General features: G+C 38.7%; 1 protein-coding gene across 12 annotated transcripts in view; it reads right to left on the reverse strand.

The window, feature by feature from the left end:
* Positions 1–5,403: 5,403 nt before the first annotated feature.
* The window catches only part of RALYL (RALY RNA binding protein like), an 829,513-nt gene continuing 819,965 nt past the window's right edge, over positions 5,404–14,951 (reverse strand). For all 12 annotated transcript variants that reach the window (XM_010812207.4, XM_010812208.2, NM_001077932.1 and 9 more), the window contains 1 exon segment: positions 5,404–6,384. Coding sequence is in view for 5 of the 12 variants with exons in the window: in XM_059893234.1 (XP_059749217.1) it covers positions 6,350–6,384 (35 nt within the window). In the remaining 7 variants the exon portion in view is untranslated.

Consider the following 14,951-nt stretch of genomic DNA (forward strand, 5'->3'; position numbering starts at 1 on the left):
AGAGGTGGCTGTAGGAATTCCAGACCTCACATTCTCACACAGCTTGGTTTGCAAGCAAGAACAAAGAACCCAACTCTGTCCTCTGTCTTCTGAGGAGCAGACATCCTTTCTGAAGGGAGATCCAGCAGGAAGCCCCTCATATCTTGTTAGAAAGAAGTGCACTGTATGCTTCTTCCTAAATAATAACTTGTCAGGGAGATACATTTCTATAACTGGCTTATGCCAGTGGTTCGCAGCCCTTGTTCAGCTGCTAAGTCATGTCCGACTCTTTGCGACCATGGACTGCAGCACATCAGCCTTGCCTGTCCTTCACCATTTCAGGATCTTGATTCAAAGAAGGGGTGGCTGACAGGCTGTCATTTTTATGCTGTTCAGCTACTCGCGATTTTGTGTGCTGGGCAGTTAAGTGTCTCCACAGCTGTGGAAAAGAAGGAGCTAATGAGCATGCAGGCATGTTACCACTGTGACTGACTTGGAAGAGAGTTTCTTTGTATGTGGGGAATAGCTTCGTTTTCTTCAATATTTGAGGAATCAGGGTAGAAAGCTGTGGTGAATCTAAGCTTTGCGCTTTATACTTTGGAGCACCTATGCTTCTCTGTTTCAGCAGGTTGAACAAAGTTAAATTAAAAAATGCATGTCCATCCACTTCCATTGGAGCTGTAAGGAACAGGACTTGGGCAGAGAGTGCTCTTTTTAATTTGCAATGTTGTTTTAAACTTTTTTTTTTTAATTCTATCTTTATTCAGCTAGTTTCCAATATTATTCCAATTAGTTTTTGTTGTTTAATTATTCCAATTTAATTAGTTGTTGTTTGTTTAATTGCCCAAGTAATTTATGTACAGACAGGGTTGAGAACCACTGACCTAAGCCAGTTATATAAATCTCTCTCTCTCTCTTACAAGTTGTTATTTAGGAAGGAGAACATAACGCAAATCTTTCCATCAAGATATGAGGGGATACCTGCTTGATCTCCCTTCAGAAAGGTATGCCTGCTCCTCGAAAGACAGGGTTGAAGGTTGGAAGAATGTTGGTATTTTCTTATTCACTAGACTAGGTGCCCTGAGCAAACAGCTTCTGTGTCACCCCTGCATGCCCACCATCAAGTACACATATGGGATACAGTAAGGGCTCAACACAGATTTGCTGAACAAGTGAACAGGCTTCTCTGCTCTGAGCAGACCAGTCTAGTCACAGGCCAGACTCACAGATATCTGTTTATCAACACAGAGGGACTTGCGGGTTCTTTACTTCTCTAGAGTCTATTCTGGACTTGGTAGCCCAAGTGGTTCTTTTAAGTTGGATCCTGTAATTCCTGCGCTCAAAATCTCCCCGTCCAGTGTCGCTAATACATCCAGGGAACACGGAATCGCGTTTAAGGCTCTGCGACCCGAAACCACGGCTTTTGTGTGGCCTCATCTACTTTCCTGTCCCACGTTTCATTCTAAGCCAGCTGCACCGCCCTCCTTGCTTTTCCTGAACACACCGAGTACATCCATGCTTCAGGGGGTTTCCACCCCGCACCTCCTGCTCAGGACACTTTGCCGGAAATGGCCCACGGCCTGCCCCCTCTCGGACTCCGGGTCCTTGCCCAACGCCACCGCAGGGAGCCTTCCCTGTGAGCCTATGTAGACCCCCATGGAGAACCTCTCCAGGTTTTCATTCCTTCCCAGCTTGTCTAGTCTGTTATCATGACTGCCCGCAGTACTGGACACTGGCTTGTTAATTGGCCTGTTGTGTGTCATTCCCTTTAAGAATGAAGCTTTTCAAGGACAGGACTCTTCAGTGTTCAGTGTTTATAGCCGGACCCTATTGTTAGGAATAGCGCTTAGCATAGAATTGGTACCCAATTAAAAGCTGACCGATTAAATGATCTGCATTCTTGACTTGGAAACTGGAGCTAACCAGAGCTCTCCTGCAGCTTTTCTGTGCATTCGTGATAAGGCATATAAAGGTATTAATATAGTTCTCAGAACATAGTAGCTGCTTAACAAATTATAGCTTTAGCTTTTTTTTTTTTTTTTTTACAGTAAGGTAGAAACTCAGAACATACCCTCTTTCATTTAATTCCACAGACATTTATGGAGAAATGACTAGTTAAGTAAAAGGCGTCATTTGTACAGGATACAAAGAGAAGACAGTCCTTATTATTAGAGATGCAACAGATAAATACGGGGCTATGCTACATGCTCGGGCACCCCAAACTCTTGCATGAACCATGTTTAGGCTCCTAGTGTGGTTCTAAATACCTCAAAGGCTGATGGGAAGTCTTTTCATTAACAAATGAGAAATACATTTATAAGTTCCTCTCTGCAAGAATGGCTTAGAACATTAGAGTAGCGCATAGCTCTTTCTTTAAGTTTTAGTCTTTAGAGTCTGAACGTCTCTAGAAAAGGCAGATCACAAGCTTACAGATTTCTGACTGATTCAAGGTTCCAAATTTCTACCTCTTACGTGCTGTTCATATCACCATATCTCTATATCGTCAGTATGTATATTTCTATGTACTTATATATAAATGTTTTGAAATAAATCCACACCTTTATCATTCCAAGGTATTTTAAGCCTGCAAAAGGATAGAGAAAGTGAAATGAACACCAATGTGTATGTGTGTGTTTGCTCAGTCATGTCTGACTCTTTACAACTTCATAGGCTGTAGTGCGCCAGGCTCCTCTGTCCATGGGATTTTCCAGGCAAGAATACTGGAGTGGGTTGCCATTTCTACTCCAGCAGATATTCCTGCATCTCTTGCATCTCCTGCTTTGGTGGGTGGATTCTTTATCACTGTGCCTGATCTATCTTTGATTCAAACATTTTTCCTAATACATTAAAAAATGTTACAGATGCTATTATATACCCTTATTTTATTCTCCATTCTTATTCTTTTTTTAAAAAACGGATTTATTTAATTGGAGACTAATTACTTTACAAAGAGCACTACAATATTGTAAAGTAGTTAGCTTCCCTTCTTTTTCTTAACAGAGATAACCCTGAACTTGTTTTTCTCATTACTATAGGGTTTTTGAAATTTTTTTTAAATTTTTCAATTGGAAGATAATTGATTTAAAATGTTGTTGTGGTTTCTGCCGAACAACAATGCAAATCAGTTACAATCACATGCACATGTTGCCTCCCCCTTGAGCCCCCTCTCCCCTCCCACCCCTCCCCTCCAGGTCTTCACAGAGCAGCAGGCGGGGCTCCCTGTTATACAGAGCTGCCCACCAGTGATCTGTTTTACACATGATAGTGGGTATGTGCCAACTACTTTCTCAATCTGCCCTTCCCCCGTACTATAGAATTTTTTTGCTTTGTTTTGGAACTACTAAATCCTAGGTACAGTTTCATTCATATTCACTTTAAAGCAAAAGAAAATAGAAAATCTCATTTAAAACTCTGGATGTCTGCCTCCTCTGGAAACATCAGGAAAACGGGTGAATCCAGGTCTGCATTTCTGAATTAGACAGCCACTGGGTCTCCTCATCTTCATGGCTGCTTGAAGGTCTGCTGACTTACTTCAGGCCTGATTCGTGCGTTTGTATTTCCCATCAGGCCTCTGCAGGCATTTGCACTTGTGATTCCTGTTTTCTGAACTTCCATCCATTTAAAGTAGTTTCTTCTCACCTTCTGTTTCACTTCTATCATTTTTGTGTGTATTTCTGCTTGAAAACTATTCTTGTGTTGAAGCAGGTGGATGCAAACTTGGAATTTCCCCTTTCCATTATCACCAGTGCCCAGTCTACCTAACTCCCCAGCAGTGGGGCTGTGGCCCCATATGTTTTTCTTGACTGCATTGAGAAACGCCACTTTTCTTTCTTCCATGAGACTGACGTTATCTGAGTTAGGAGTCCACACTCCTCTCCTTATTAAAACCTTCCTTGTTAACTGAACCTTCAGGGATCATAATCCCCCATAATCTATATTTTGTTGATCTGGTGTATACTTTGTTCCATCCTTGTCATCAAAGGAAATTACTAAGCCAGGAATGGGTAGTGAATAAAGAAAAAGACCCATGGTTTTATATTTCAAAGCCTGTGTGGAGAAAATCAACTCCAACAACAAAGAATTATTTCATACATTTGAATTATTCATTTTACTTTGGGAGCAGTTAATGAATATCTGAGAAAGTGTACCATCCTTAATTTATAATAATAAATTATATAGATGCTACACTGTTTATTGACTACTATGAGGACAGACAAATGGTAAATTTGGGAAAATATACACATGAGTATTTTCCTAGCAGACAGTACCTGCAACAGTCCCTTTCTGGAGCATCAGATTATGCCAGGCAAACACATCTGCTTGGCAGCAAACTATGAAATCACTTTGTTGATTTTATTCTCTTACAGAAGTGTGCTGTTCTTAGTCGCTCAGTCATGTCCAACTCTTTGTGACCCCATGGACTGTAGCCCACCAGGCTCCTCTCTCCATGGAATTCTCCAGGCAAGAATACTGGAGTGAGTAGCTAAGCCCTCCTCCAGGGGACCTTCTCAACCCAGGGATTGAACCCAGGTCTTCTGTATTGCAGGCAGATTCTTTACTGTCTGAGCCACCAGGAAAGCCCATTACAGAAGCATACACAGGCTCTTTGCAGCTTCAGAATTAAAACACAACAATGATAAAATCTCCAATACTCCATTACGGTTAAAACCAGTATACTACATTGTGGCTTTCACATTTCCTTAAAAAGGAAACATATTCCTGATCCAGCCTCTAGGTTGTAGTGGGCAAATTGTTAAACACTTTAAATAGGAAAATGCAATATATTTATTTTCTTTAATAACAGAGTTCCTTTTGTTCTTCAAAATTTTTTTTTTAATATTCTTTGTTGGATGAAATTGTGTAAGATTGTATTAGTTTACAATTAAAAGACAGAGAAAGAGGATTACACACCTTAGTGAAATTAAAGTAGAAAAATAAAAGAAAACCCACAAAGATGATTTTAGATGCTCAACTTCTTTGAAAAAAGTGGCCTTAAGCCTATAAGTGAGGTTATAGGTTGCATGTTTTCTATCTGCTCTTTGATGATGAGCTGACAATCATTTAGTAGCAGAATTTTAGTTGGGCAGAACATAAATACCTATATTCAAGCAGTTTTGCCTTCTATCCTGAAATACTGTCTCAAAATTCTGTATTTGGATTAAAAATATGCTTTCTAGAAATATAAACCATACTGTTCCTTCAGTCATGGTTGAGGGCCCTCTGACTTTCTATTACATACCAAATAAATGTGCTCCAGAATATGTCATCCCATATAACATGTAGGCATATAGAACATGTAATCTGCATATTAATAAGGTTATGCTGCTTTCATTATTGCACTGATTTTGTGACATTACAAATGACTTAAAAATTCAAACTGAGTATTAAAACTAAATGCACCCCAAAAGAAAGATACACACCAACTTTGTTTTAAAAGAAGCAGTATTTATTAAGAAATTATACACTTAATTCTCCTAGTCTGTGAAGATGGTTTCTTCCATTTCCACAGGACAAGACACCAGCTAAGGGCATTTGGAAAACACTTGCAACGCCAGGGAATGGAGAATCCTTAGTAATAGGAGATGGAATGAAGTGATGTATGCACTAATTTGAACTTTTGGATCCAAAGGCAGAACAATCTTCCTTGCCAATCTAGTTCTCATCTGTATTGGCATTAAAATCCATCCATGGGATCTCCTACCCAGACTGAAATATTGGGTATTAATTGGATCATTTCAGTTCAGTTAAGCAGAGGATGCTCAATTTAATTACAGGTCAAACCAACAATCCTTTAACTATTGAATCACATCTGAAATATCTGCATTCTTTATTAATAAAAATGGTGCTTATTGAGGGCAGAAATACAATTTTTCAAGTATTTTATCATTATGATCTGAAGTACTTTAAACTATAAGTTAAAAATAAATTATAAAAACTAGCATACAATGTATCTTTTCTTACATGACATTGTTGGAAATAAGTTTTAAGTTTATAATTGCAATATCACCTGACTTTTATATATGATCAACAGTAAAACATGCTAATCATAAAAATAGCTTTTACAAATATACATTTGTATACAGTGTCTCCCTTACCATTCATAAATGTCCTTCACATTTTAAGACTTTTAAGACTTAAAAAAAAAACATAATTAGCAAAGGGAAGAACACATTTACAATCTAAACCATAAAAACCTGACAATTATACAGCTTAGAACATAGAAGAAATGGAATTTCTAAAATTGAACAATACTGTCCATTTTATTAATTTGGGTTTTTATAAACTGAACCGAAGATGCTGTTATCCTGTAGGAAACCTCCTTTCACATTTCTGGGGGTTTTCACAGTTTCTCTTTTCTGCTTTGATGGCGTCATTCATTACTTGAAATCACTTTATCTGTAGAAACTGAGAAAGAAAAATTATTTAAAATACAGAAATTTTTATTTCATTGCTGATAGCATGCAAAGATATATAAGTTAGATTTTAAGGCTTAATGAGGCAAAAGACAAAAGGAGTCTTAGATGTCTAGGATAAATACTTCTGAGAAGCTTTAAGTTCTCAGATCCTTTGTTGTACACAACACTAAAATTATTTATGTTTATAGCATGAAATGATTTTTTTTTAATCCAGTTGATTTACTGATTGAGACCAACAATTATTTTTCAATTATTTGTCACAGTCAGAAGAGAACCACAAGTAGATCTAGGCTAAGAGGTCTGAGCTACTCAGGACCCTTTATTGCCCCTAAAGAGTGAACATGGAGTATTTTTCACCTGGAAAAGGCTTTTAAGAGCACATTCCTAAGCCTCATATTCTTAGGATGGGAGAAAAAATCAATGCAGGGATCTGATCTGAGTTACGCAATGTTGGTTACAAAAGAAGGAATCTAGAGGCAGGAAGGACAGTGAAAGAGTCGGGGTGCAACCATGAGCTAGGAAACCATTTAAGAGTGAAAAATTCAATTGGCTGAAGAACTGAATTGAGAAATCGAATATGAATATGGAGATAAAATAATGCAAGACTATTTAGACTAGTGGAGAGGGCAATTATTTATTCTACAATCCTATCAAGTTTGAGGTCTTTCTGTTCAGGTAAAATATATAACTAAACCCACTATCCATCAACTTCAAAGATTTTTTTGGTGTTAGATGGGAAACCTATGTCTTAGAGTCAAAGACAAGCAAATCAATTAGGATGGGAGTTGCTGTTGAGAGGAACATCATACATCTGTTATCAATATACCTAGCAGCGCTCCTGGTTATCAATCCCAGGGGAGAACTCCAAACTTTTTTGTCTTGGTATTGTGGTATCAAGGTTGTCAAGCAAAACCTGATGTGATCAAGCTTTGGATGGGATGACCCTTTACAGCTCTAACCGTGTGGTCCCTACGGTTAGCACGTCTCCCGGAGAGTGGATGGAGGGCAAATTATCTACGTGTATCCCCGCTGCTGCCTGAAAATGACCCGGAGCCCGCCCTCATGGAGTCTGAAGTGCTAGAAGATAGATGCGTGTCCGAGGACCACTGCTTTACACCTTTAAGCAGAACAAAGGAACACTTATTTAACTTAAAGCCAGAAAAGTATTGGGTTGGCCAAAAAGTTCATTCATTCATCCCCTGCTGTAAGCTGGCTCTAGTTGCCTTTCATTGCCTTTAACTTCATTGAAAACAATTTTGTTAGACTGTATTGTGACAGCTGGGATATCATTGTGCATTAAAAAAAAAACTGTATCAAAACTGGTGAATTTTTTGTGTAGCCATTTTAATATTGAAGATGAAAAAATAAAGCAGCATTTCTGGCATATTATCCTTTATTATTGCAAGAATGTTAAAAATGCAACTGAAATGCAAGAAAAAACTTGTGCAGTGTATAGAGACGGTTCTGTGACTGATCAAACCATGTCAAAAGTGGTTTGTGACATCTTGTGCTAGAGATTTCTTGCTGGACGATGCTCTAAGGTCAAGGAGACCAGTTGAAGCTGACAGCGATCAAATCGAGACATTCATTGAGAACTATCAAAGTTACACCACAGTGGAGATAGCCAGCATACTCAAAGTATCGCTGAAAAGCATTTGCATCAGCTTTGTATGTTAATCACTTTGATGTTTGGGTTTCACATAAGTTAAGCAAAAAAACCCTTTTTGACAGAATTTCCATATATGATTCTCTATTGAAACATAACGAAAATGTTCCATTTTTGAAACTAATTGTGGCAAGTGATGAAAAGTGGATACTGTACAATAATGTGGAATGGAAGAGATCATGGGACAAGCCAAGTGAACCACCACCAAGCACACCAAAGGCAGGTTTTCATCCAAAGAAGGTAATGTTGTGAATATGGTGGAATTGGAAAGGAGTCCTCTATTTTGAGCTCCTTCCAGAAAGCCAATTAATTCCAACAAGTACACTCCCAATTAGACCAACTGAGAACATCACTCCATGAAAAGCATCTGGAATTAGTCAACAGAAAATGCATACTCCTCCATCAGGATATCGCAAGACCACATGTTTCTTTGATGACCAGGGAAAAACCCTTACAGCTTGGCTTGGAAGTTCTGATTCATTTGCTGTATCAAGCAGACATGGCATCTTTGGATGTCCATTTATTTTGGTCTTTGCAAAATTCTCTTAAAGGAAAAACAATTTCAATTATCTGGAAGATGATTCTTTGCTCAAAAAGATAAGTTTGAGGAAGATTTTGGAATTATGAAGTCGGCTGAAAAATGGCAGAAGGTAATGGAACAAAACAAAGTTCTAGATGAAAATGAAAATTGTGTCTCTTATTTTTACTTAAAAAACCAAAGGAATTTTTTGGCCAGTCCAATATTTCCGTACAAAGCCGTGAGGCTCACAAAAGCTTTGTGGGCTCTTTACTTCTCAGTAAGAAAATGTTGCAGACCAAAGCCCCATCTCGTGAGGCTGAGTGAGGGCTGGCTGGGCACGCACACGGGCTGCTTTTCCGGTAGTTACTGACACCTACGAGTGGCCGGAGAACCCAGGAACTCGACCTTCTACTAAAGGTTTGAGGCCTGTGATACAGAGATTATGAAAAAGACTGAAAAAGCAGTTGAGGTGGTGAGAATGGCCCTGGACATCGGCAGCTTTATGTCACGTGTCCAGTCAAGCTCCCAGGCTGAAAGGAACTCAGGGAGCCTGGAAGGTATTTTCTCTTCTTTCGTGGGCATGTGCCTTTCACACTCAAGAGCAGATGCGTGTCTCAAAGACTTTAGTTAACTGGATGTCATCTTCCTTAGTGAGGACATTCCTTTTAGTTCTAAGAAGACTTAGAGTTGACTCGAATATGTTTACAGGAACAGAAATCATAGTACGTTATAATTTTTTTGTATTATATTTTTGTGCTAAGAAAATGTGGTCTCCATATTATTTTGTGGTCTCCATTATATTATATGGTCTCCATAATATTTTTGTGTTACGAAATCTGTGAACATTTGGTACTGTAAACATGTGTTATTTAAAGTAATTTAGTCTATTAATGTGACAGCCATATGATTTTGTCTTAGAATTTTTTAGTTTAATTTGCAGTTAAAAATTGAGACTTAATATTTCAGTTTTGTGATCTGTCTTATATCCATATCTTATATTCAAGTGTGATACTGGACAGTCTAAGAAAACTTTAGGACATCATATATTTAACTTATTAGATTTTAAGAATTATTTAATTCTCAGAAAAATTTTATTTGTTAAACCAGACAATTAAAGTACTTAAAAACACGATAAACAATATGTTAAATTTACAAGTGTCATTTACAACATTTAATTAATCAGGGACAATCATTTTTCAAAGAATTCTTAGACGTACTTTGTAAAATTTGCTCTACTTATAATCCTAATAATTAATGCCTAACAATTTTCATTTTAAAGCTTTCATAAATTAAACAACTAAAAATAACAAAATATATACCCTTAATAATCTTTTCTCCAGTCAAAGCATAGAAAAAACTTATATCACCAGGAAAGAAACTGCACGGGTTAGGCTTAAGTGCATTTTAATGTTTTGACATTCTCTCTCTCTCTGCTTCTTTCCTTTAGTCCCACTTTCTTTTTCTTCTTATCTTCTTCCTCACACAATATACATTATATCCTTACTGATAAAATATACATGTATTTTAAAAAATTAAGACATCATTCTACATGTTCTTTATGTAGTTCCAGGCTGTGTGCATTTACATGAAAAGAGACAATGAAATCTTGAACTTAAGGATCAAACTCAATGTGCTACTTTTTGAGGGGAGGAGCCAAGATGGCGGAGGAGTAGGACGGGGAGAACACTTTCTCCCCCACAAATTCATCAAAAGAGCATTTAAACGTCGAGTAAATTCCACAAAACAGCTTCTGAATGCCGGCAGAGGACATCAGGCACCCAGAAAAGCAACCCAACTCTTCGAAAGGAGGTAGGAAAAAATATTAAAAACAACAAAAAAAAGAGACAAAAGAGGGAGGGACGGAGTTCCGTCCCGGGAAGGGAATCTTAAAAAGAGAGAAGTTTCCAAACATCAGGAAACCTTCTCACTGCCGAATCTGTGCCGAGCTTTGGAAGCACAGAGGGCAACATAACAGGGAGAAAAAATAAATAAACAATTTAAAACTCGCAGATTGCGAGCCCTACGATAACTCCCCCAGCAGAGAAGCAGCGCAGACGCCTGCATCCGCCATTAGCAAACCGGGGCTGGGCAGGGAGGCGCGGCGCGGGCTGCATCGCTGAGAGTAAGAATCTGGCCTGAATACCCTGAGCGCTATCTGAGCGAAATAATTTGGGCTAGCAAACCAGACTGTGGGATACCTACCACGCGAAAAGCCAGCCCTAACCTAAGACCGCCAGGCCCGCGCACGGAACAAAGGACTGAACAGAGATAGCCGGCTGCAGACCTTCCCCCTCCGGTGACAGGCAGCCAGAGCCGGAAGGGGGCAATCGCAGCCCCAGAGAGACATTATCTATAAAATTGTAAGCAGGCTTCTTTGCTAACTAAAACTTCTTGGGGGTCTGGACGGTCAACATCTGCCTGAGAAGGTGCGCCGGTTTTACATCCAGATAACCGAGCGGTGGGGAGGCGATAAGTCGCAGCATTGGCGCTCGCCTGGGAAGAGCAAATTGGCGCTCGGACCTGGGAAGAGCACAAAACGCAGGCCCAACTGAGTCTGCACCTCTGAGGACTACCCGAGTGCCTGAACCTGAGCGGCTTGGACCTGGGAGGTGCATGCAGCCCAGGGCCAGCCTCGGATTGTTCCCGGCGGAACAACCTAGAGTCCGAGCAGTGTGGACAGGGAGGCTACACGCGCCGTGAGCGGGGGCAGACCCAGGGTGGCTGAGGCACTGCGAGCCCACGCCAGTGTTATTTGTTTGCAGCATCCCTCCCTCTCTCCCCACAGCGCGACTGAACAAGTAAGCCTAAAAAAAAAAAAAAAAAAAAGTGTCCTCCACCGTGCCCTTTGAGTCAGGGCGGAAACCAGATACTGAAGAGACTAGCAAACAGAAGAAGATATAACAGAGGGAAACGCCTTGGAAGCTACAGGCAATAGATCAAAACCCTGTGGTTACTACAGACTACATAGGAAGGGGCCTATAGATCTTGAGAAATATAAATCTGACGAAGGAACTAGCCAAAAATGAACTGAACCCACAACACCCACAAAAAAAAAAAAAAAAAAGTCCTAGATATATTTTTATTATTTTTACGATCATTCTTTCTTTTTTTTAATTAAAAAAAATAAATTTTAAGTCCTCTATTGTTCCTTTAATTTTCACCTTTATATCCTAGTACTTTGCAAAAAAAAAAAAAAAAAGACCCTATTTTTTTCTTCTTCAGCAAACTTCATATATATATATTTTATAACTTTTTGACCTTGTTTTTTTTTGTTTGTTTTTGTTTTTTTCTTCTTTTCTTTAACATTGTATTTTTGAAATTCTAAAATCTACTCTAGATTTTTAATTTTCGCTTTTTGGTATATGTTATCAATTTTGTACCTATAGTTTTTTTTTTATATAATTTCTGTGACTTTTTTTTTTTTTTCTTCTTCTCTGTTTCTTTCTCTTCTTCTTTTATATAACATTGTATATCTGAAATTCCAAACTTTACTCTAGATTTTTAATTTATGCTTTTTGGTATTTGATATCAATTTTGTACCTGTATTTTCTTTATAATTTTTGTGACATTGTTCGTATTTGTTTGTTCGTTTTTTCTCTCTTTCTTTTCCTTCTTCTTTTCTTTAACATCGTATTTTTGAAATTCCAAACTCTACTCTAGATTTTTAATTTTCGCTTTCTGGTATTAGTTATCAATTTTGTACCTGTACTTTCTCTATAATTTTCGCGACCTTGTTTGTTTTTGTTTGTTCATTCTTTCTCTCTTTCTTTTCCTTCTTCTTTTCTTTAACATCGTATTTTTGAAATTCCAAACTCTACTCTAGATTTTTAATTTTTGCTTTTATGTATTTGTTACCAATTTTGTACCTATAAGGACCCAATCTTCAGGACCCATTTTTCACTAGGGAGTGAGATTACTGGCTTGACTGCTCTCTCTCCCTTTGGACCCTCCTTTTTCTCCACCAGGTCGCCTGTGTCTCCTCCCTAACCCCTCTCTACTCTACCCAACTCTGTGAATTTCTGTGTGTTCCAGACGGTGGAGAACACTTAGGGAACTGATTACTGGCTGGAACTGTCTCCCTCCTTTTCATTCCCCCCTTTTATCCTTCTGGCCACCTCTGTTACCTTCCTCCTTCTTCTCTTCTCTGTATAACCCCGTGAACATCTCTGAGTGGTCCAGTTGTGGAGTGCACATAAGGAAGTGACTACTGGCTAGCCCACTCTCTCCACTATTGATTTACCTCATCTCATTTGGGTCACCTCTAACTCCCTCCTCCCTCTTCTCTTCTCCATGTAACCCTGTGAACCTCTCTGAGTGACCCTCACTGTAGAGAAACTTATCATCTTTAATGTAGATGTTTTATCAATGGTGCTGTATAGAAGGAGAAAGTTTTGAAACTACTGTAAAAATAAGACCGATAATCGGAAGCAGGAGACTTAAGTCCAAACCCTGACTCCAGGGAACTCCTGACTCCAAGGAATATTCATTGACAGGAGCTCATCAAATGCCTCCATACCGACACTGAATCCAAGCACCATACAAGGGCCAATAAGTTCCAGGGCAAGACATACCAAGCAAATTCTCCAGCAACAAAGGAACACAGCCCTGAGCTTCAAGATACAGGCTGCCCAAAGTCACCCCAAAACTATAGACATCTCATAACTCATTACTGGACATTTCATTGCACTCCAGAGAGAAGAAATACAGCTCCACCCACCAGAACACCGACACAAGCTTCCCTAACCAGGAAACCTTGACAAGCCACCTGTACAAACCCACACACAGTGAGGAAACGCCACAATAAAGAGAACTCCACAAACTGCCAGAATACAGAAAGGACACCCCAAACTCAGCAATTTAAACAAGATGAAGAGACAGAGGAATACTCAGCAGATAAAGGAACAGGATAAATGCCCACCAAACCAAACAAAAGAGGAAGAGATAGGGAATCTACCTGATAAAGAATTCCGAATAATGATAGTGAAATTGATCCAAAATCTTGAAACTAAAATGGAATCACAGATAAATAGCCTGGAGACAAGGATTGAGAAGATGCAAGAAAGGTTTAACAAGGACCTAGAAGAAATAAAAAAGAGTCAATATATAATGAATAATGCAATAAGTGAAATTAAAAACACTCTGGAGGCAACAAATAGTAGAATAACAGAGGCAGAAGACAGGATTAGTGAATTAGAAGATAGAATGGTAGAAATAAACGAATCCGAGAGGATAAAAGAAAAACGAATTAAAAGAAATGAGGACAATCTCAGAGACCTCCAGGACAATATTAAACGCTACAACATTCGAATCATAGGGGTTCCAGAAGAAGAAGACAAAAAGAAAGACCATGAGAAAATACTTGAGGAGATAATAGTGGAAAACTTCCCTAAAATGGGGAAGGAAATAATCACCCAAGTCCAAGAAACCCAGAGAGTACCAAACAGGATAAACCCAAGGAGAAACACCCCAAGACACATATTAATCAAATTAACAACGATCAAACACAAAGAACAAATATTAAAAGCAGCAAGGGAAAAACAACAAATAACACACAAGGGAATTCCCATAAGGATAACAGCTGATCTTTCAATAGAAACTCTTCAAGCCAGGAGGGAATGGCAAGACATACTTAAAATGATGAAAGAAAATAACCTACAGCCCAGATTATTGTACCCAGCAAGGATCTCATTCAAGTATGAAGGAGAAATCAAAAGCTTTTCAGACAAGCAAAAGCTGAGAGAATTCTGCACCACCAAACCAGCTCTCCAACAAATACTAAAGGATATTCTCTAGACAGGAAACACAAAAACGGTGTATAAACTCGAACCCAAAACAATAAAGTAAATGGCAACGGGAACATACTTATCAGTAATTACCTTAAATGTAAATGGGTTGAATGCCCCAACCAAAAGACAAAGACTGGCTGAATGGATACAAAAACAAGACCCCTACATATGTTGTCTACAAGAGACCCACCTCAAAACAGGGGACACATACAGACTGAAAGTGAAGGGCTGGAAAAAGATTTTCCATGCAAATAGGGACCAAAAGAAAGCAGGAGTAGCAATACTCATATCAGATAAAATAGACTTTAAAACAAAGGCTGTGAAAAGAGACAAAGAAGGTCACTACATAATGATCAAAGGATCAATCCAAGAAGAAGAGATAACAATTATAAATATATATGCACCCAACACGGGAGCACCACAGTACGTAAGACAAATGCTAACAAGTATGAAAGGAGAAATTAACAATAACACAATAATAGTGGGAGACTTTAATACCCCACTTACACCAATGGATAGATCAACTAAACAGAAAATTAACAAGGAAACACAAACTTTAAACGATACAATAGACCAGTTAGACC

This window comes from Bos taurus, chromosome 14, assembly GCF_002263795.3.
Source record: "Bos taurus isolate L1 Dominette 01449 registration number 42190680 breed Hereford chromosome 14, ARS-UCD2.0, whole genome shotgun sequence".
Lineage (NCBI taxonomy): Eukaryota > Metazoa > Chordata > Mammalia > Artiodactyla > Bovidae > Bos > Bos taurus.